This window comes from Aquarana catesbeiana, linkage group LG04 (assembly GCF_042186555.1).
Source record: "Aquarana catesbeiana isolate 2022-GZ linkage group LG04, ASM4218655v1, whole genome shotgun sequence".
Taxonomy (NCBI): domain Eukaryota; kingdom Metazoa; phylum Chordata; class Amphibia; order Anura; family Ranidae; genus Aquarana; species Aquarana catesbeiana.
Genome location: NC_133327.1, coordinates 34,775,019 through 34,796,780, shown reverse-complemented (window position 1 = coordinate 34,796,780; position 21,762 = coordinate 34,775,019). Strand labels below are relative to the sequence as shown.

General features: G+C 44.0%; 1 protein-coding gene across 5 annotated transcripts in view; it reads right to left on the bottom strand.

The window, feature by feature from the left end:
• Positions 1–6,265: 6,265 nt before the first annotated feature.
• LOC141139149 (uncharacterized) overlaps positions 6,266–21,762 on the bottom strand; it is a 57,402-nt gene continuing 41,905 nt past the window's right edge. For 3 of the 5 annotated variants that reach the window (XM_073624999.1, XM_073624998.1, XM_073624996.1), the window contains 5 exons: positions 16,559–16,605; positions 13,626–13,680; positions 12,895–13,022; positions 11,724–11,782; positions 6,266–6,456 (listed from right to left, as the gene is read on the bottom strand). In XM_073624999.1, coding sequence (XP_073481100.1) covers positions 6,333–6,456; positions 11,724–11,782; positions 12,895–13,022; positions 13,626–13,680; positions 16,559–16,605 — 413 coding nt within the window. In that variant the 3' untranslated portion in view covers positions 6,266–6,332. Of the gene's footprint in view, positions 6,736–11,723; positions 11,783–12,894; positions 13,023–13,625; positions 13,681–16,558; positions 16,606–21,762 lie in introns of all 5 variants that reach the window. The other 2 variants (XR_012243724.1, XM_073624997.1) reach the window with 2 other exon arrangements.

The following is a 21,762-nucleotide window of genomic DNA, read 5'->3' as shown; positions in this document are numbered from 1 at the left end:
ATCACGGACATATGTGTGCAGATGATCATTGGGACAGATGATTTTACTGGGACATATCATGTTTTTACTATGTGGGGACATGTGTGGGGTGACACTGTGTGGTGACACTGTTGTGGGGACACTGGGCCAGTGATCAAAATAGCTGTAAAAAACAGCTCATACTCACTGATCACCGGCCTGCTGCAACGATCCGCTCTCCCTCTCCTCACTGACAACTTTCGTGTGAGGAGAGAAGAGCCGGTTGCTAGGCGACTATTTACATCACATGATGGCTGTGATTTGACACAGCCATCATGTGATCAGGAGGGCCAATAGCTGAGCCCTCCTGCCGATCTGAGATGCGCTGTGTCCGGGTGACACGAGCGCATCGGGGTCGCGCTGCTGCACGGGCATGCAGCCGCACGATCCCGCTCCTTCTAAGGGAGGTTCCTGAACGTCCACTCAGAAGGAGGAAGCGCCCACCCGGGCGTTTATGTGCAGTGGCCTGGTGGGAAGTGGTTAGAGTCCACCTGTGTGTAACTTAATCTTAGTATAGATACAGCTGTTCTGTGAAGCCCTTAGGGGTTTGTTAGAGAGCCTTAGTGAACAAATAGCATCATGAAGGCAAAGGAACACACCAGGCAGGTCAGGGATAAAGTTGTGGAGAAGATTAAAGCAGGGTTAGGGTATAAAAAATATCCCAAGCTTTGAACATCTCACATCTCACGTCTCACGCAGCACTGTTCAATCCATCATCCGAAAATGGAAAGAGTGTGGCACACCTGCAAACCTACCAAGACACGGCTGTCCCCCTAAACTGACAGGCCGGGCAGGGAGAGCATTAATCAGAGAAGCAGCCAAGAGGTCCATGGTAACTCTGGAGGAGCTGCAGAGATCCACAGCTCAGGTGGGACAATCTGTCCACAGGACAACTATTAGTCGTTCACTCCACAAATCTGGCCTTTATGGAGGAGTGGCAAGAAGAAAGCCATTATTGAAATAAAGCCATAAGAAGTCCTGTTTGCAGTTTCCGAGAAACCATGTGGGGGACACAGCAAACATCTGGAAGAAGGTGCTATGGTAAGGTGAGACCAAAATTGAGGTTCAATTTTGGTCTGAAAGCAAAACGCTATGTGTGACGGAAAACTAACACTGCACATCACCCTGAACACTCACAGTGAAGCATGGTGGTGGCAGCATCATGTTGTGGGGATGCTTTTCTTCAGCAGGGACAGGGAAGCTGGTCAGAGTTGATGGGAAGATGGATGGAGCCAAAAAAAAGGGCAATCTTAGAAGAAAACCTGTAATGCCCTGTACACGCGACCGGTTTTGCTGTCGGAATAAACGCCAAAGGTTTCTCCGACGGAACTCCGACGGAATTCCGCTCAAGCGGTCTTGCCTACACACGGTCACACCAAAGTCCGACCATCCAGAACACGGTGACGTACAACGCGTACGATGGGACTAGAAAAAGGAAGTGCAATAGCCAGTAGCCAATAGGTTCCGTCGGAAATATTTAGAACATGTTCCATTTCTAGGTCCGTCAGAATTTTCAAAAAAAAAAGTCCGATGAGGCATACACACGATCGGAATAGACGATGAAAAGCTTCCATATATATTGAGTTTAAAGTTTATTTTACAAGTAAAAACTCTTCAGAGCAATACCAAAAGCCACAGTGTATATAATATGACAAACAACAGTGCAGCGTGATTATACAATTATTGCATGTATAGCATATCTCCGTGAAGGAAAATATAAAAAATAGTGTGAAAAAGTTCAACCAAAAATACAAATAAATTATAGGTTTCCAATTGAAATCCAGATCACATGAAAAGTGCATTCCTCAGTTCATGGGGATCAGAATCGCAAAAAGAAAATCGCAGGAAAGAAAACCCGTTCCTTTGGTGCATCACATCAAGATGAAAAGATGAAAGGTGAAGGGACACTTCCAAGCCACCAATAGTTCCGAGAAAGTAGTTATAGATGTACTCTTACCGAACGTGTTGGACCTCCTATATAGCGAGGTCATACAGGCCTGCAGATATAGCCCTCTGCGGGGACAGATAGGTACCGATGTTCTGGTCCTGCTCATAGGCGTGGTGGCAGCATCATGTTGTGGGGATGCTTTTCTTCAGCAAGGACAGGGAAGCTGGTCAGAGTTGATGGGAAGATGGATGGAGCCAAAAAAAAGGGCAATCTTAGAAGAAAACCTGTAATGCCCTGTACACGTGACCGGTTTTGCTATCGGAATAAACTCCGAAGGTTTAGGTGCATACTTGCTGGTGCTGTCCACCCAGAGGCTGACACTTCGGGACGCTGTTTTGCTGGACTGTTTCCTTCCAGGCTCATGCACCACAGTTGTGTGAATATCCCTTCTACTTATCTTTGTCTCCTGCCTAAGTTTGCAACAGTTTTGCATTGCTTCTACTTGATTCCAGTTTGAAGGCTACTATTGTTATCAATCCACCAGCATATTCGCCCTATATGGTCTAATCACATACTAACTGTCTCTACAGCGTCCCGGATATATGACACCACATCTGTATATTTTGTTTTTATCAGGCTTTCTCATCAAGCCCCCTACAGCCATACTATTGGCAGTGTAAGGTGGCTATCCCCTTGACTGTGGACTGTATCCATCCTGCCCCGTCGGGCTTCCAGGAGTAACAACTGCTCTATATCAGGTCCTACTCCCCTGAAGAAGCCAATGTTTTGGCGAAACTAGTAGGGACATTTCGACCTGCTGTTGTAACCTATCTCCATCCAATTTCTGTTGAACAGACACTGTATTATGCTCCCTCAAATTATGTGTTTCATACGAATCTCTTTTTAATCAATTGTAATAAACTCAATCATTTTTAACTATGTTGTATTGAAGTATTTTTGACACCGCAATAATCCCCATTCCTCCTGCTTCCCTTTGTACTCTACTACTGGGATGAGGTGCCTTATCTACTAAGGACATACCAACCACTATTCTTTTTCCTTCACCCATCTAAACTTTGTATATGTCCCCATTGTGGATGTTTATCATTTGACTTTGGTCATTTCATTTTCGGCTATGTCTGTTTGCCCCATGTTGGTACTATAAAGTATATACACACTCTTAACCACTTCAGCCCTGGGAAGAATTTACCCCTTTCCTGACCAGAGCACTTTTTGCGATTCGGCACTGTGTCGCTTTAACTGACAATTGCGCGGTCATGCGACGTGGCTCCCAAACAAAATTGAGTTTCTTTTTTTTCCCACAAATAGAGCTTTCTTTTGGTGGTATTTGATCACCTCTGCGGTTTTTATTTTTTGCGCTATAAACAAAAAAATAGCGACAATTTAGAAAAAAAAAACGCATTATTTTTTACTTTTTGACATAAATATCCCCAAAAAATATTTAAAAAAACATTTTTATTCCTCAGTTTAGGCCGATACGTATTCTTCTACATATTTTTGGTAAAAAAAAAAAAATCGCAATAAGAGTGTATTGATTGATTTGCACAAAAGTTATAGCGTCTACAAAATAGGGGATAGTTTTATGGCATTTTTACTGATAATTTTTTTTTTTTACTAATAATGGTGGCCATCAGCGATTTTTATCACAACTGCGACATTATGGTGGACACATCGGACAATTTTGACACATTTTTGGGACCATTGGCATTAATACAGTGATCAGTGCTATAAAATTGCATTGATTACTGTAAAAATGTCACTGGCAGTGAAGGGGTTAACCACTAGGTGGCGCTGTAGGGGTTAAGTGTGTCCTAGGGAGTGTTTCTAACTGTGGGGGGGGAGGAGCTGTGTGTGACACTACACTGATCGCCGCTCCCGATCACAGGGAGCAGAGATCAGTGACAGTGTCACTAGGCAGAACGGGGAGATTGCTTGTTTACATTGGAATCTCCCTGTTCTTCCTCACCGTGAGACAATCACGGACCCACGATCACGGAGCTCCCGGTGGGCAAGCTAATCTGCCCGTATGTGCCCTACTGCCGCAGTATATCTGCGTGAGGCGGTCGGGAAGCGGTTAAAGTAATACTAAAGATTATTTTTTTCAATGAAAATAAATAAGATGGTATGCTTACCTGCTCTGTGCAATGATATTGCACAGAGTAGTCCTTCTCTTGGTCTCAGCATCACAAAAGTCAAAGTTTCCCCACTACTCCTCCCCCAACCCTGGGATGCAATCCTCCAACGGGAGCTGGGACAAACCCACCTCACAAAGCTCCCCTAACCTCCCCACAATGCCACCTGCACACCATAACCAGTTGCCCCACCTGAGCCCTGATTCATCCAGCACCTCACCTTAGAACCACAGCGAGGCATTGTCAAGAGGAAGATGAGAGACACCAGACCCAACAATGCAGACGAGCTAAAGGTGGCTATCAAAGCAACCTGGCATTCCATACCACCTCAGCAGTGCCACAGGCGGATCGCCTCCATTCCACACCGCACTGATGCAGTAATTCATATAAAAGGAGCCCTGACCAAGTATTGAGTGCATACTATACTGTACTTTTCAGTAAGCCAACATTTCTGTATTAAAAATCCTTTTTTTTATTGGTCTTATTAATATTCTCAGATACTAAATCTTGGGTTTTCACTAGCTGTAAGACATAATCAACAAAATTAAAAGAAAGAAATGCTTGAAATATATCGCTCTGCGTGTAACACATCTATATAAAATTCTATTCTAATTTTATGAGATGCACCTGTATATGCTGTACGGAACTCAATCCTGACCCCTGCACTGCATACACTAAGTTGTACAATACATAGTCCTAAACCATGTACAGTGGAACCTCGGATTACGAGCATAATCCGTTCCAGGAGTATGCTCGTAATCCAAAGTACTCGCATATCAAAGCGAGTTTTCCCTTTGAAGTCAATGGAAACGAAAATAATTTGTTCCGCATTGACTTCAATGGGATGCAATACCGCATGCGGCCAGAGGCGGCGGGGGCGACGGAGAGCCTCGGAAATGGACAAAAAGTCCCAAAGACACTTCAGTGGACCTCGGCAAACCTCGGAAAGACTTCCTACTGCACACCGCTTTGGCCTGAATCGTGCTCGTTTTGCGAGACAACACTCACAAACCGAGTTACGATTTTTAAAAATACAGTGCTCTTATTGCGAAACGCTCGTTAACCGCGTTACTCGCAATCTGAGGTTCCACTGTACTCTATATGCTTTTTTGTATGTTATACAGTGCAATTTAGCCTATGGAATATTAATAATTTATGGTCATGGGTAAAAGTGCTGGATTTAGTCACTGTAAATGAAGAATCCTCATACCGGCTCCACTGTTGCAAGAAATTCTGTTCATACAATACCACGGACCAGAAGTAGAGAGGGAATGGACAGTAAGAATTGAGCAAAAAGTGCTGTTGAATCTGGGCATAGTTTTTGGAAAGAGGTATCTCAGAAAGGACAACGCAGATATTAGGCCTGATTCACACTTGTGCAGGTTGCAGTTTGTATATTGCAGGTGCATTTTGCGTTTTTTTTCAATACACATCTTTAAACCAGTGAAGTCTATGGAACCAAAAACCAGAAAAAAAAAGTCCCTGGCCCTTTCCATAAAATGCACAGATGTGAACTACATCCATAGGAAACCATGTTAAATGGGCTGTAGTGTGTTTCTGCAAAAGTGAAAACGCACTAAAAAATGCATAGGTGTGACCCAGGCCTAAATGTAATTAACACATTACACTTACTTTGCCATTGTCGTTGTTATGTTGCACATTACCTACTCTGCATTAAGGCAGCCTATTCAAATGAATGGGCTACCAATTCACCAGAATGGAAAAGGACTTGCAACATTATTTTACAACAACTCCTGGGATGTACGACATCATTTTGGCCTAGGCCAGAAACCAGGAAGTAATTCAAGAATTTTTTTTTAGTTTGTTTTTGTTTTTTTTTGTCTCTTCTTCCTTTTTCCTTCCCCTTTGGATTAATTATTGCTATATTGGGTTTTGGAAATCGTACCATTATATCTTTGGTTCAATGTGTATGATGTTTTGTTGTGTTTTGTCTGTTTTGTCTGTAATTAAGAAATTTAATAAAAAGATTTATTTAAAAAAAAAAAAAAAAAAAGAAATGCATAAAAAAAAAAAAGAGGTTAAAACAAGTCAATATAATATACCTTCCTATCTATTTACTAATGCTAGCTGCATAAGGATTAAAAATAATCAATAATGATTACTAGAGTTTAGTTCTACTTTAAACTTGAGGAATTTGTTTTAAATACAAGAATATCCAACACAGGACAAACAAAACAGCAGAGTCTTACAGTTATATTAAGTTTTTATTTACAAAGATATTTTACAAAATAAGTTAAAAAACAGAAATAAATTCATGTCTCTTCATTTTTTTTAGTGGTGTTCGGATCCTTCACACATATACATCTTCTTCCAGTAGTACAGTCCATCTTAACAAAGTTGTGTTCAGTGTTATAGATGTGACAAAGGTCAGGAGCACTGTATGAAGCCAAAGATACAAAAAGAGACCTGTTAAAGCTGAACTCTGGGAACAAAAACTGTCATTTAATGACATAAATTCTTCAATTGCCACAAAAGCTTTTTGTGTGCACCACATGACTCTACAAGCCTAGATATATTGTAAAAGTAGAAATGACATCACCGTGCTGTATATAGCCTGTTCAGAGAGCAGAGCAGTGGGAGGGGCCTGACAGGCTCCACCCACTTCAGGCTGCCTGCAGAGAACCACAGGAAGGGGCGGAGACCAGACCAGTCACCCTGCATGTGGAGAGAGAACAGCAGTAACCGGTCTTTATTACAGGAAACCAATGAACAGAACGATAGTGAACATAATGATTATAATGACATGCAGTGCATTCTTCATTTCCACCCCAGCATAGCTCCTAATTTCTTCAATATCACTATTTATGTTTCAACAATAAAAATATCAACACTTTCTGCCAAATTGTGTATTGTGCTTTGTTTACATACTGCACTTTCATAGGTTCCGCCTGGGATATTGGAACCGTTTAGACATGTAACAAAAGAGGAGGAGCAGAGGAGAGGAAAGGACGTCCTCTGAGGAGCAGAAAGGAGGAGAGTGTTCCTAAAGTCAAAAATGATAAATAAATGAAGTCTCCTTCGGGGTACTCTTATTCCCTTTATTCCCTTTCCTCTAAAAAAAAAAAAAATATTCACATTCATACACGCAGGGCTTTTTTTCCCTCAAACAATAGGTGCTGGAACTCAACAACAACCCCCCAAAACTGCTCCCCTACACACCCTCCAAATCACATCAAATAGTGGGAGGGTCTTAAAGGTAATTAAATACCAGGATTGCATTACACAGAGTGCAGAGCTGTCACTTGTAAACACAGAAACCAGACTTTTGTATTTACAAGTGATAGTGGTGGGCAGGGAGCAGAGAGTCTGAGCCAGAGGTGGTGGAACTAGTTCCCCCTGTAAAAAAAGAACTGCATACACGTTTAAAGGGTAAGTTCACCTTTTTTTTCTAAATTCCAGCCCCCCCTATGTACCAATATAGCATTTATATACTTTTTTTGCAAAAATATCAAAGCTTTCCATAAAATCTACAGATACGTACCTTACTGTCCTCCATCCATGATTCAAAACGTATCTATTGCTTCTGTCTTACTTCCTTACAGACTGTAGGTCATGACACAGGAAGTAGTTGACCAGCTGATCTCATTAGCACACACCCTGCATCATCCAACCTCCCATTCCCAGGTGCATGTTTTTTCAATGAAATGCAATCAATCAGTGATTACCCTTCTCACTAAATACACAATATACAATCAGATTGCATAGTGTATGGCCAGCTTTATACAAGTACATAGGAGGGAGTGGACAAAAACACTCAGCTGCCAAGCCCCCGTTCACATCTCTGCATAGCGGGAACTCACATTCCCACATGCGTTTTTTTGTATTTTTTTTAGCGAGGGGGAGGCGTTTGAGCATTTTTACTCTTTACACAAAAGGCGGCCCATCCACCTGAATGGGCTGCCCAACACGCAGCAATCGCCCCAAAGAAGCTTCAGAACTTTCTTTTAGAGTGGAGCGTTTTTTACTGCGATTTTTGGTGCAGTGTATTTCTGAAATGCAAGGAAACGCACAGATGTGAATGGAGCCTCATTGTTCTTGCTATCAAACGCAGCCACTGTGCCCATCAAACGCAGCCACTGTGCCTATTAAACGCTGCCACTGCACCCATAAATTGCCGCCACTGTGCCATCAAACGCAGCTACTGTAACCATAAGTTGCTGCCAGTGTGCCCCATTAATTGCCGCCAGTTTGCCCCATCAGTTGCCGCCAGTGTGCCCCCTCCCCCTCCTGGCACTTACCTGTCTCGGGTCAGCGCTGTCCTCCACGCTCCCTCCGAGTCCTCGATGTCTTCTCTCATGCTCTTCTGCTATGATTGGATGCCTGGCGTCCAATCACAGCGCCTGTCGCTTCAGCCAATCAGGTGACAGGTAACCAGACCCGGTGCACCTGATTGGCTGAGAGGTGGGTCAGTGTTAGGGAAGTGATTTATTTGATTCCCTAACACAGCACTACGTAAGCAGCGAACGCACAGCAGTGCTCCCACTGTTTACCAATTTGGACGCCTATTAGAGCCGACGGCTCTAATCAGGCGCTTCCAAAAACACCCCCGCAGCTGTAATTCAGATGCCCGGCGTCCGACAAGGGGCCGGACACCTGAATAGGGGGCGGCAGCGGCGACAATAGATAGATTCATGCATTGCATGAATCTATCTATTGGAGATTGATGGGTGCAGGAGAGAGGGGGAGCGGCGCTCCTGCACCCTCTATGGACGCACTGCCACTGGTTGACGTTTTGTGGGCTGCATGTTTTTTACTGTGCATTTTGCAGCATTTGCCACTCGTATTTTCACATGCCAAAATGTCTCCTTTAGATTTACCAAATTTTTATAATAGGAGGAAACACCTATCTAGCCAATCACTCTATATCCAATCAGGCAGGCCCTTGCACTACATAATTGATGACAGAATTGTACAATCAGATTGTATAGTGTATGGCCACCTTTTTTACACCTAAAATTACTAGTTGCGCTTTCAGTGCCATTAAATGTTAACACACCAAACACAGAAGCAAACACACATTTTGCCATGTGAAAAAACGAATGGCAAAATGCACAGTAAAAAAAACACAACCCACAAAACGCCAAAATATCCCATAAGCCACATATAGCAGAGCCCATTTAAATCAGCAGGCTGCCCTATGCGTGTCACAGGAAAAACGAGACACAAAATGTGCGCTTCCACTATGCTAGATGTGAATGGGGCCTGAAACTGAAATTGGTGCGATAACACAAGAACAACGAGGTTCCATTCACATCTGTGCATTTCCTTGCATTTCAGAAATGCGCCGCATCAAAAATCGCAGTGAAAAACGCACCAAGCTCCACTCTAAAAAAAAAGTTCTGAAGCTTCTTTGGGGCGATTGTTTCAGGTGGATGGGCTGCCCTATGTGTGATGAGTGAAAATGCTCCAAAACGCCTCCCCACCTCGCAAAAAAAAAAAAAAAAACACACACATGAGGGAATGCGAGTTCCAGCTGTGCAGAGATGTAAATGGGGCTTCACAGCTGAGTGTTTCTGTCCACTCCCTCCTATGTACTTGTATAAAGATGGCCATACACTATGCAATCTGTGTATTTAGTGAGAAGGGTGATCACTAATTGATTGCATTTCATTTAAAAACGTGCAGCTGGGAAACGGGTGGGTGGATGATGCAGGGAGTGTGCTAATGAGGTCAGCTGGTCAACTCCTTCCTGTGTCATGACCTACAGTCTGTAAGGAAGTAAGACGGAAGCAATGGATATGTCTGGAATCATGGATGTAGGACAGTAAGGTACGTGTCTGTAGATTTTATGGAAAGCTTTGATATTTTTGCAAAAAAAGTACATGAATGCTATATTGGTGCATAGGGGAGCTGGAATTTAAGAAAAAAAAAGTGAACTTAGCCTTTAAGGGCCATTGCTTTTGCTTAGCTGGAGCTTTCCAAAATCGCATTAAAAATGATTTGCCTTTAAAGCCAGTCAGACTTTTCACATCGCTGTGCTGCGGTTTAAAAAGTGCATAGAAGATGCACCTTCCCATTGAAGTCTATGGGAATCGCAACAAAAATGCACCAAAAACACACCCGGGTACGTTGTAGGTGCGTTTTGCTGGTTGTTAAGGAACAGCGTCCTTAACAACCAGTGAATCGCTGATTATTAAGGAGTCGGCACATGCCAGCTTCTTTAACCACTTGACCTCCAGAAGATTTACCCCCTTTATGACCAGGCCATTTTTTGTGATACAGTGTTACTTTATCTGACAATTGCACGGTCGTGCAACGATAAATAAAAAGAATTATATAATTTTGTTCCACAAATAGATCTTTTTTTTGTGGCATTTGATCAACACTGGGTTTTTATTTTTTGCACTATAAAAAAAGGTTTAACAATTTTGAAAGAAAAAAAAAAACAGTATTTTTTACTTTCTGCTATAAAACATATCCACGGAAAACATTAAAAAAAATCTAATTTCATAATAAATTTAGGCCAATATGTATTCTACATGTTTTTGATAAACAAATCTCAATAAGCGTATATTGATTGGTTTGCGCAAACTTACTACTGGATTTTTTTATACTAGTAATGGCAGCGCTCAGTGACTTATGCTAAAAATATGCGCTGTCACTGTACTAATGACACTGGCTGGGAAGGGATTAAACATCTAGGACAATCAAAGGGTTAACTTTGTGCCAAACTGGTGTTTTTGTGTTTACTATATGTGCTGCTTTTACTAAAGGAAGTGATGGATTTCATTCCCTGCTTTGAAGGGAAACAAAATTCATCACTGTCATCCCCTGTCAGAATGGAGCTCTGCCTTGTTTACATAAGCAGACCTCTGTTCTGTTTTTCTGCCCGACATCCGTTGGCCAGCACCTGCAGATTCGTTTCTGCTGTGAGTGATCACAGCAGAAGCGGCCCGCTGGTGGCGCGTGCGCCCCCTAGGCAGAAGTGCAGAATCATGTATGTATATGTGATTGTGCACCACCCTCTAGCAGTATAACTGCTATGGGGCAGTCAGGAACTGGTTAACTATCAACCTCCTCTCCCCTTGGTGCTCACCAGTAGGTCAGTCCTTCCCCTGCCTCCTTCCCTCAGGATCTGGGAGCGGCAGGTGTACAGACCTGGGAACTCAGCACAGGGATGTGGGAACCCCTTATAATGGGCACAGCAGGTGTACAGACCCAAAAACTCAGCACAGGGATGTGGGAACCCCTCATAATGGGCTCAGCAGGTATGCAGACCCAGTAACTCAGCACAGAGATGGTGGGAACCCCTCATAATGGACATAGTAGGTATGCAGACATAGAAACTCAGCACAGAGTTGGTGCAAACCCTTCATAATGGGCCCAGTAGGTGTGTACACCAGGGGACTCAACATAGCACTGGTGGGAACCACCTATAATGGCAACAGCAGGTATGAAGACCCAGGAAGTTGGTGCAGGAAATAACCTGCCATAATGGGCACAACAGGTGTGCAGATCTGGGAACTCAGTGCAGGGATATTGCTAATCGAGTCCCTGACAGATAAAGGAGGCTGTCAGGGGGTTTAACTCCCCAAGATCCACCGAACACGGAAATATCAGTATTGGGTGGGTTTACCTTTTAGAAAATCCACATGCCTTATAGAAACGTGTGTTTTATTTGTTAGAACGGTATTATAAATTACCTGTCGTTGCCCTTTTTGGCCCAGAAATCTTCCCCCTTTGGAATACAATGGCCAACAGTCTGGAAAAACATTAAAATATATTAATGACAATGAATTCATTTCATTTGGTGACATCAAAGATATAGCAGAGCACAATTTTTTCTCTTTCTGAAATGTTCTCATACGTTTTAGCTTTAAGGGCCAGTTCACACCATAGAAACGCAGTCCGGATGCGTTCCAGATGCTTTTCTGCATGCGCATTTTTGATGCGTTTTTGATGCGTTCCAGTGCATTTCTCCCCTCTTTTTTCTTAAACCTAAAACATGTGTGTTCCAGTGCATTTTTGATGTGTTTTACAGCGTTCCAGTACAGGAAAAATGCAGCATGTTCTACTTTTTTTTTCTGGAACTGCAAGCACTGGTGTAAACTATGGCATTGAAAACCATATAATTTCACTTTAAGCATTATTAAAATCACTGCTCCCGAAAAAAGGGCAGTTTTTAAAACTTTTTTTGCATTGATACATGTCCCCTGGGACAGGACCCGGGTCCCCAAACACTTTTTATGGCAATAACTTGCATATAAGCCTTTAAAATTCACACTTTTGGTTTTTCATGTTAGTGTCCCATAGACTTTAATGGGGTTCTGCGGCTTTCGAATTTGCCGTGAACACCGCATAATGTTCGTTGTTCGCCGAACGTCCGAACAACCAAAGTTTGGCCAGAACTTATGCTTGGGCCAAACCGTTCACCCATCCCTAATAAAGAACTATGTTTGTGTTTTTCCAAGGTATTACATTTAAATACTGGGCTTGTGATGTAAGTAGATAGATTCATTGGCTGTGGTCTAGAGGAGGCAATCTATAAGTATTAAAAGGTATATCTATATTTGTGTGATTCAGGTTGGGTTCACACTGGTGTAATCATAGATATTGCATTTGTGATTTGCACCGCATTGCTGTGCACATTACATGCAATGTCTGTGCAATGCAAATTCAGCCATACAAACTGTATGGCTGAAATCGCATCGAATTTGCACCAAAATGGCGCAGGACCCCTTTTTTTGGTCCGCACTGGAATCGGATCGCCTGGTACATTTGTTAAAACTGCTTATCCATTTATAATGTCTATCCTGTCACTTTCAGCCCTCGGTTTAATAAGGAGTTGCAGCGTGCCAGTATGGAATGTCTTACCTTAAGATCCTTTTCTTGGAGGAGTCTTCTATTGTGCGTTTCGCAGTATACCTTACTGTCATTGAAGACTTTTGACTCCTCATTAATGAACACCAGAGCGCAGCCGGCATGGTCACCGTCCCCATAACCTACAGTACAAGAAATGGTGTGATGTGTGCAAAGGTGAGACAATTATTTAGAGGATAACTGTGTCCAATTCTTATTCATAATGAGATTGTTTTTTCATTTATGCTTTTAATATGTTTAGGACAAAAAAATAAGAATGTGTACTATATAATAATAAATGTAAAAAAAAAAAAAAAAAAAAAAAAAGAGACAGTGACAATATCTCTTTAAATCTGTTTTCAGCTGGGTTCTACATACAGTATCAGGCTTTTGTACAGGGCACTAAGGGGTCAGTTTATAAAAAAATTGGTGTGTGAATATCTCAGCATTCGCACAGCTGTCAAAGAATTCCTGTAATGTGTCTAATGGTTTATTTCCTATGACAGCAAGCACCATCCAGTGGCAATAATGCCATATTTTCCTGAAATGCCTCAGTCAGGAAAATCCCGCATTATGGTCACTAGATGGCACTGACAATCATAGAAAATAAACATATTAAACAGAATACAGGGATTATTTGTGAAAGATAGAGATTTTTTAAATAAATAGACCCCTTAAAGTAACTCTACTTTAGTACCCAGTTTTAATTAGCCACTATCGAGTGTGTATATAAAGCAGAGACTTACTAGTTGTGGTTGGTACTGAGGTCATGCCGATTCCTGGAAATTCAGATCGCAACACCTACACATGGGTGAGATGAAAGAATGTTAGGCACCATATTTTAGGCAACATATAGAAATTCTATTCAGTAATTAGATATGCACCAAGACTTCCATTGCAGTCAATCACATTTGCTGGATGGTCCACAGTAGTCACATGTGAAAGCATATGAAGCGCCTCAGCAGCCATCTCCCTTATAGTCTCTCCTCTGTCCAGAGTCATTAGTACTCACAGAACTGTGCACTCTGTAGTCACCTCCTCCATAGGTACACCTCTCCTGGCAAACCTCCAGGGAAGCACCCTCACTTAGGGAACTCTTGGGTAGGCCTAAAAGGCCTTTTGTAATCTGCCCTAGCCCCCACCTCCATAAGAGACAGAAAGACTACAGCCGACACTGCCTGAGTGCAGGTCTACTCCTACTGGCCTCCTTCCCTGTCCAGGGCATAATCATGCTGGATACAGCCACATAGGTGTGGGTTGTTCAGTTCCCATGCCCCAAGTGCTTCTCAGGCTCCTCCCAACCTGTCTTTTAACAGGGCACTGATTCACCCATGACGTCACAGCAGGAGGGCTCTACCTAAAAGAGGCCTAGCACCTGATGACTATTTGCTGTAACCAGACATTAATTTGGTAAAGAGCCACTTGGTGGCATAGTAGCTAACTGCACCAGCCTACAAGTATATAAAGACAAACAAAAGATATACACAGAACATCTTTTTTTTTTTTTTTTTTTACACAGGTTAATCAGCATAGGTGTTAGGGGTAGGGAGCATTTTTAAGATTAGTTGGGTTTAGTCTGAAATTCTACTTTAGCTATACACAGGTGCACACAATAGACCTGTGTAGACTTCTTATTAAAGCAACAGAACATGGCATTTCCCTCCCGGACTTCAAGTGCTATTACCAAGCAGTTGTGCTAAACAGGATTGCAGATTGGTCCTTCCACTGCTCCAGCAAAATATGGATCCAATTGCAACAGGATCTTTCTCGCTCCCCACTGCACTAATTGCCTTGGATCCAAAAAAAGTTCAGAGACTTGTCCTCCTCCTCATCACCTCTTACCTACTCATCTCTTCATATCTGGGACTCTCATGTGGAAACTTCGAGGAGATTTTATCTCACCCATGCTACCCATCTGGGCCACCTATATTTCCCTCCAGGTCGGCTTGAACACAGGTTTTTCAACTTGGGATAATACTCCACAGCTCCTCCTCCAACTCAGACCACTATGCCAACTTAAAACTACATCAATCACAGATCTGGATAAGTGGTGACACTTACAACTGTCTCAGTTTATTCGCACATTACCAAAGCCTCTTAGATCGTTCAAAGATCTCACTCCTATTGAACACATCTTTGCTGCAGACAAAGCCCCTTCTAAAAAGTATCTCAAATTTTTACGTAGCTCTTCAATCCTTGGAACACTCTGAGTATCCCCTCTACCTGACAACTTGGGAGCATGACCTGCAGTGTACACTCTCAAATGTCCAACACGACAACATTCTTCAGTTAGCCCACATATCATCTTTATCTTCCAAGGTGACTGAAATTAACTTCAAAATGCTAGCAAGATGGCATTATTCTCCATCACGTTTACACCCAAAAGTACCCTGAATACCGCCCTACATGCTGGCAAGGCTGCAATATGGAGGCCACCCATGCTCATATCTGGTAGACTTGCCCACTCCTGCGGCCATTTTGGTCAGATGTTAGAACTCACAAATAGCTGGAGTTCCACTTCCTGACGACCCCTGTACTGTGCTCTTTCATTGCTCCCAAGATTCTCCTAAATCATACAAACGCTCTGTGACAGACCTAGCTGGGACAGAGGCTTTTGGAGGGGACTGAATGTCAGCCTCTTGCCGACCGATTATGGGCCCTGGCATTTGTGGGAACGGTGCTTGTTGTGACCTGTATGCCTGGGGACCCTGGAAGTAATATTACTTTGGATTCAAGTCCATGTCCCTCCAAAACACAAAACTCTGGAAATCCCGTATGTGCCATATTATAGATAGTGACTGCTTCACAATGTTGTGTGTATATATGGTGTGTTGTCTCGTGCTGTTGTGTACTGTTTGCTGTGCTGGTTTGGGGTGAGGCTGTATTCCAATGTTCTATTGTGTCTGTCTTGGATCACAGGATGTGTATCTCTATGGAGAGAGGGGGGGATTCCTCCAGCAGCCCCCTGCTGATAAGACTGTGTAGTGATGAGAAGTTTGAACACACCTGACCTGTGTGTCTATTGTCATTGTCTATGTGTGATAATAAATGAGTTGATTCCTGCTTGACCCTGAAGACAGAGCATCTTGTCTCGTATTTGGGGGGAGAATTATTTGTATGGGTTCCTTGTTCGGCTGATGGAAGTGTTCGGTAGCTGCCTTTGTGTTTGGGTATGGAATGTCTTAAACGACTTTAACCCCTTTCATACTCGGGGTGTCGTTACACGCTCCATTACTCTCCATCTATTGAACGCTGCCAAGTCCCTAATCCCTGCACTCTCCGGAAAGTCACAGATTCCTACTATTAAGTCCTGGTTACAGGCAGTTGATCATACATTTACTATGGAAGACCTCACCTCCGTACTTCGTAATACCCAATCATCTTTCACCAAGATATGGGCATGCTGGATGGCCTTCAAGTCCACTCCGCGTTATGCAGCCACCATGGGCTCCAATTAGAGTCCACCCTATCTGAATAGTCATATTCCTGCTCTTTCTTTTTGGTGTTTGTACCCACTGTAACACATGTTTCTAATTGATAAACACTTAAACGTACCTCATTGTTGTAAGAACCCCTATATTGGGTATACATTATTGCATTTTCAGTTTTTCTATAACACTGCCACATTGAGAATAATAAAAAAAATCAACAGAAAAATATAACATAGAATCGGACTTACCTTGGAATCCAGCTCCTCTTCTCCATCTGCTGCGGCTCCACCTTTGTCTAATGAAGAAAATAAAGTGTTATTTATAGCCGTGATATCTTGGGGCCCATTCACACTATGGTATTCTGGTAGCTTGTAGTGTATTATAACGCACTTTACCCCAAGACAGGGCCATGCACATTACATGGGATGGTGAAATGCGCTGACATATTTTTCTGATTTGCCAATGGACATGCTTCCCAGCCAGCACCAGGACAAGCGGTGGGCGGGAGGGTAAGCTGCCCTGGGCACAATGGTTTACTGTAGGGATGGGGGTGCCTTCATTCTGTTACAAGGCTGAGTAGTTTGGCATCTTTGCCTTGGGCGCTGGATGACCTTGTCCCAGCACTGGTTGCAACGCAGCACAATATGTGGCAACATGCTGATGTGCATTTTGGTGTGCTGTAAGAAATGGTGTACAATGAATAGCACCCTATTGCTCCAACATTTGTAATGTGCATTTACCACTAGTTATAGTAAAGCATGAAGTAACACATGTTTTGCCACCACTCCATAGTGTGAACGGGTCCTTATGCTGTTTTATTGGTTAGCAACACAGAATATTTTTGGAAACATTTCCTGAGAGTAAACCCAGAGAGATGTTTACAGAGGGTACATTCCAACCCCACCTCTCCCTACCCTGAAGATACCTGTAACATTGGCCAACATAAGCTTACAAGTTAAAGTGTAACTCTAGTAACTTAGTTCAGTAGAGAATAGGGAAAGGTTAGACCCTCTGTCAGGTTTTTATTGCTGTCTGTGACCCCACTGGCAAGATTCACTTTTTATTTCACATGCATCAAACACAAGGCCCGTTGGCCGAATCTGGCCCTCCAGACTATTTCATGTGGCTCTCGCACCCTGGGGGAGGGATAAAAGTGAAAGTGAAAGTGAAAGTGTACATAGCACACCCCTGAACTCTGCACTCTGTAGCACACCCCTGAACTCTGCACTCTGTACGTAGCGCACCCCTGAATTCTGCACTCTGTACGTAGCACACCCTTGAACTCTATACGTAGAGCACCCCTGAACTCTGATCTGTATGTAGCGCACCCCTGAACTCTGCACTCTGTACATAGTGCACCCCTGAACTCTGTATGCAGTGCATGCCTGAACTCTGCACTCTGTATGTAGCGCACCTCAGAACCCTGCACCCTGTATATAGTGCAACCCTGAACCCTGCACTCTGTATATAGCGCATCCCTGAACTCTGCTCTCTGTACGTATCACACCCCTGAACTCTGTACATAGCACACCCCTGAACTCTGCACGTAGTGCACCCCTGAACTCTATACATAGTGCACCCCTGAACTCTGCACTCTGTACATAGCACACCCCTGAACTCTGCACTCTGTATGTAGCGCACCCCTGAACTCTGTACGTAGTGCACCCCTGAACTCTGCACTCTGTACGTATACACCCCTGAACTCTGCATGTAGAGCACCCCTGAATTCTGCACTCTGTATGTAGCGCACCCCTAGATTCTGCACTCTGTACGTAGCGCACCCCTGAACTCTGCACTACGTACGTTAAATTCAATTAAATTCAATTAAACATTGACAAAAAAACCTGGAAGCTGATTGGTTTCTATGCAGAGCTGCACCAGATTCTGCACTCTCCAGTTTTAGTAAAGCAGCCCAGTCACTGGACTGGAGCTCAAGCACAGCTTTTTACTGGTAAAAGATGGCACTTTTCCAAAAAATGACAACATTGTGACATGGCAGGAATTTATTAATGCAGTAACAAAGGTCTATTTGAATGCAGCATGCAAGCATTATTATTTTTTTGCTTTAATTTTTTTTCCAAACTGCTTTAAAATCTTTTTCTGAGGACTGATATAAGCAATGAGTTTACTATGTGACGGGAGTGTCTCTTTTGTGCAAGAAGCCTGCAAATACTGTTTGCAGGCTTTACTCATACATACAATGTAAAAATATTGTTTCAGTTGGTTTTATTACAGACATTAAGTGCAGCTCAAAGGCTAATGCTAATGCCAGTAACTTTGCAAGCTTTTTTGAATATTTTTTTTCCCTCTTTATCACTTCATCATCAACAATAATATGCTTATGTGAATGGAGAGGAGAGGTTGCAGTGAGGAATAGATATGGTTAAGAAAAAAAATATTACATGTTTTGCTTTTAATTTTTTTCTAACCTGCTTTAAAATGTTCAACGTTTTCTGAGGACTGATATAAGCAATGAGTCTGCTATGTGTTGAGAGCGTCTCCTGTGTGAAAGAAGCCTGCAAACACTGTTTGCTGGCTTTACTTATACATACAATGTAAAAATATTGTTTCAGTGGGTTTATTGCATGGTTAAGTTCAGCTCTACGCCTAATGCTAATGCCAGTAACTTTGCAAGTGTTTTTTTTTTAATAAAATGGTTTTCCTCTTTAGCACTTCATTAACAATAATCAGCTTACGTGAATGGAGAGGGGAGGTAACAGTGAGGAATAGACTGGATTCTCCTGGGTCATACATAGATGACTATTTACTAAAACTAGAGAGTCCAAAATCTGGTGTAGCTGTGCACAGAAACCAGCTTTCCTGTCGCATCATGGCAGCATACACTTTGGGTTGTGACTCCGCCCCCACAACCTGATAGGACTACATAGCTATAAGTTGTAGAGATGGCCCCTGCCCAGTATTCTCTTATTTTTCCTCACCTGAAGGACTGAACATATCAGAAGCACCCCCTTACCGAATTCGCCCCAGCCAGGTTCTAGCCTCTCCTGGGTGGAAGTCCTTACCTGTACAGCCTCTAAACGAGCTAGATGGAAGGAGCCCCGCTCTGGTGATCTCGGGGGTATGTTGCGGTCTAGTATAAGCCTTAAACAGGCTTAGTTGTTGTGCAGCGGTCGCCATGCCTCCTTTTTTCACTTTGTGTTTTTCTCCCTGTTTGCTGGGCTCTGTGGTCCCTCTGTGCCTCCCTACAGGCTTCCCGGGCGTCTCGGCGCTTCCGCGCATGCGCGGTGCGCGCCGTCAGGGCGTCCTTTCGATTTTGCCAGTTTCCAAGATGGCGCCGGGCGCCTCACGCCGCTACTGCGCATGCGCGAGCGGGTCGTGACCTCGGCGGCCATGGCGGCAAATTTAAAAGCCCTGTTTGTCATTTCTGAGCTCTCCTTGCTTCCTGGAAGACTTCTGACTGCTGTGTTTTGAACTTCTGCATTCCTAAAGCTCCCTCTCTCTCTGGGTAAGTGTCTAATACTTATGCACTGTTTTGTGGGACCTGGTTGCATGTTCTTACCTTCCTATACCTTTCTCAGGTATTCACCTTCCTCTCCTATGGAGGCCGCTGCCCCAGCAGATCACCACCAGCCTAATAGGTAAGGGGGGGGGATTCCAGCGGTAAGTAGAGAAGATTGAAAAAGAGAGCAGGACCGTACTAATGCTACCTAATTGGTCAGCCCTGTCAGGTCCGCAAGATCATCTAAATCAGGACGAAGAGAATCTTCGCACAGGAGAAGCCGCTCCGGCCATAGACGCAGCCGCTCACGCGGAAGAAGCCGCTCAGGCCGCAAGGGGAGTCGCAGACGGAGTCGATCCCACTCAAGGCATAGCCGTTCCTACCGCAGAAGATCCCCTGCACGAGGACACCAATCCTCTACGCACCCTTCCCGCCCAGCCGGGAACGCTTGCTGGGTATGTGGGGCCACGGCCCTCCCAGACAAACTAGCCTGCCGCAAGTGCATAGATGAAGCCACCAGGGAGAAAGAGCCGGATTCCATAGAACCCACTGGAGTCTCTACTCCCCAGGTCTCAACTCCTGATGTGGAGTTTACGGCCTATAGCACCTCACCCACCATTCCCAGTGCATCAAGAGAGCAAGAACTACCGTCGGATGATGAAGAGCCGGAAGCTTCAGCTGGCTTTGATTTTGCGCTCATAGAACCGTTCATCAGATCGGTTAAGGAAGCGATTAACTGGGAGGAGCTTGAGCAGACACAGCCTAAACAGAGAAAATATTTCCCAAACCTCAAGAAGGTTCCGGAGGCTTTCCCATTCATCGACGAGCTAGAGGAGCTCATTAAGGAGGAGTGGCAGAATCCGGAAAAGAAGTTCAGTCTGTCCAACAGACTTACCAAACTGTACCCTCTCAAGGAACCCAAAGTATCTCCTTTACTTTCTCCTCCAGTAGTGGATGCATCTTTGATGCGTCTAGCCAGGCACGTGACGCTCCCCATTGAAGATGCAGTAACGTTCAGAGACGTGCTTGACAGGAAGGTGGATACAGACCTTAAGAGAGCTTACCTGTTCGCAGGAGGCGCCTGCAGGCCAGCGGTGGCATTAGCGGCGGTTGGGAAAGCTATCTCCAGCTGGTCCTCAGCTACAGCGAGGCTCGTCACTGAGGGCGCAGATCAAGAACAGATCACTAAGGCCTTACAAGAACTTAGCCTTGCGGGAGATTTCGTGGCGGAGGCTTCCGTAGATACTATCAGATCCACCTCAAGGTCTATGTTAGCCTCTGTAATGGCCAGAAGGGCGCTATGGCTTAAACCTTGGTCGGCTGACCCCGCCTCGAAGTCAAACTGGTGCAGGATTCCGTATGATGGGGTGAACCTCTTTGGAGCAAAGCTGGATACCGCAATCTCTAAAGTAACAGGCGGGAAGTCGGGTCTCATACCATCGGACAGAAGGCCGAAACAACAAAAGCCACCTCCCTTTAAACGTAACCTTCCGGAAAGATATAGGGATGCGAAATCCTATAGACCCGGGAAGGAATACAGAAGGAGCTGGAAGAACCCCCAGACGTCCTTCCTTAAGTTCCAGAAACCCAAGACCCCTGCCTCCAATGACCAGAAGTCCTTTTGAAGGTTCGCCCGCCCAACCAGCGGTAGTGGGGGCCAGACTCACAAAGTTCAAGTTGGTCTGGGCGGGAATGATAAAAGACCCATGGACGGTGTCCACCATTCATTTCGGTCACAGGTGGGCATTCAGAGGTCGTCCTCCAAGAGACCAATTCTGCTCAACCAGACTTCCTCCTTCTCAAGAGAAAAGACTATCCCTAGTCCAGTATATCCAAGAGTTGCTCCAGAAACAAGCAATAGTGGAGGTTCCGCCATCCCAAAGAGGCAAAGGGTTCTACTCCCCACTTTTCTTAGTGAAAAAGAAATCAGGGGACCTTCGTCCAGTCTTGGACCTAAAAAACCTCAACCGGTCGATACGGTTAGAAACATTC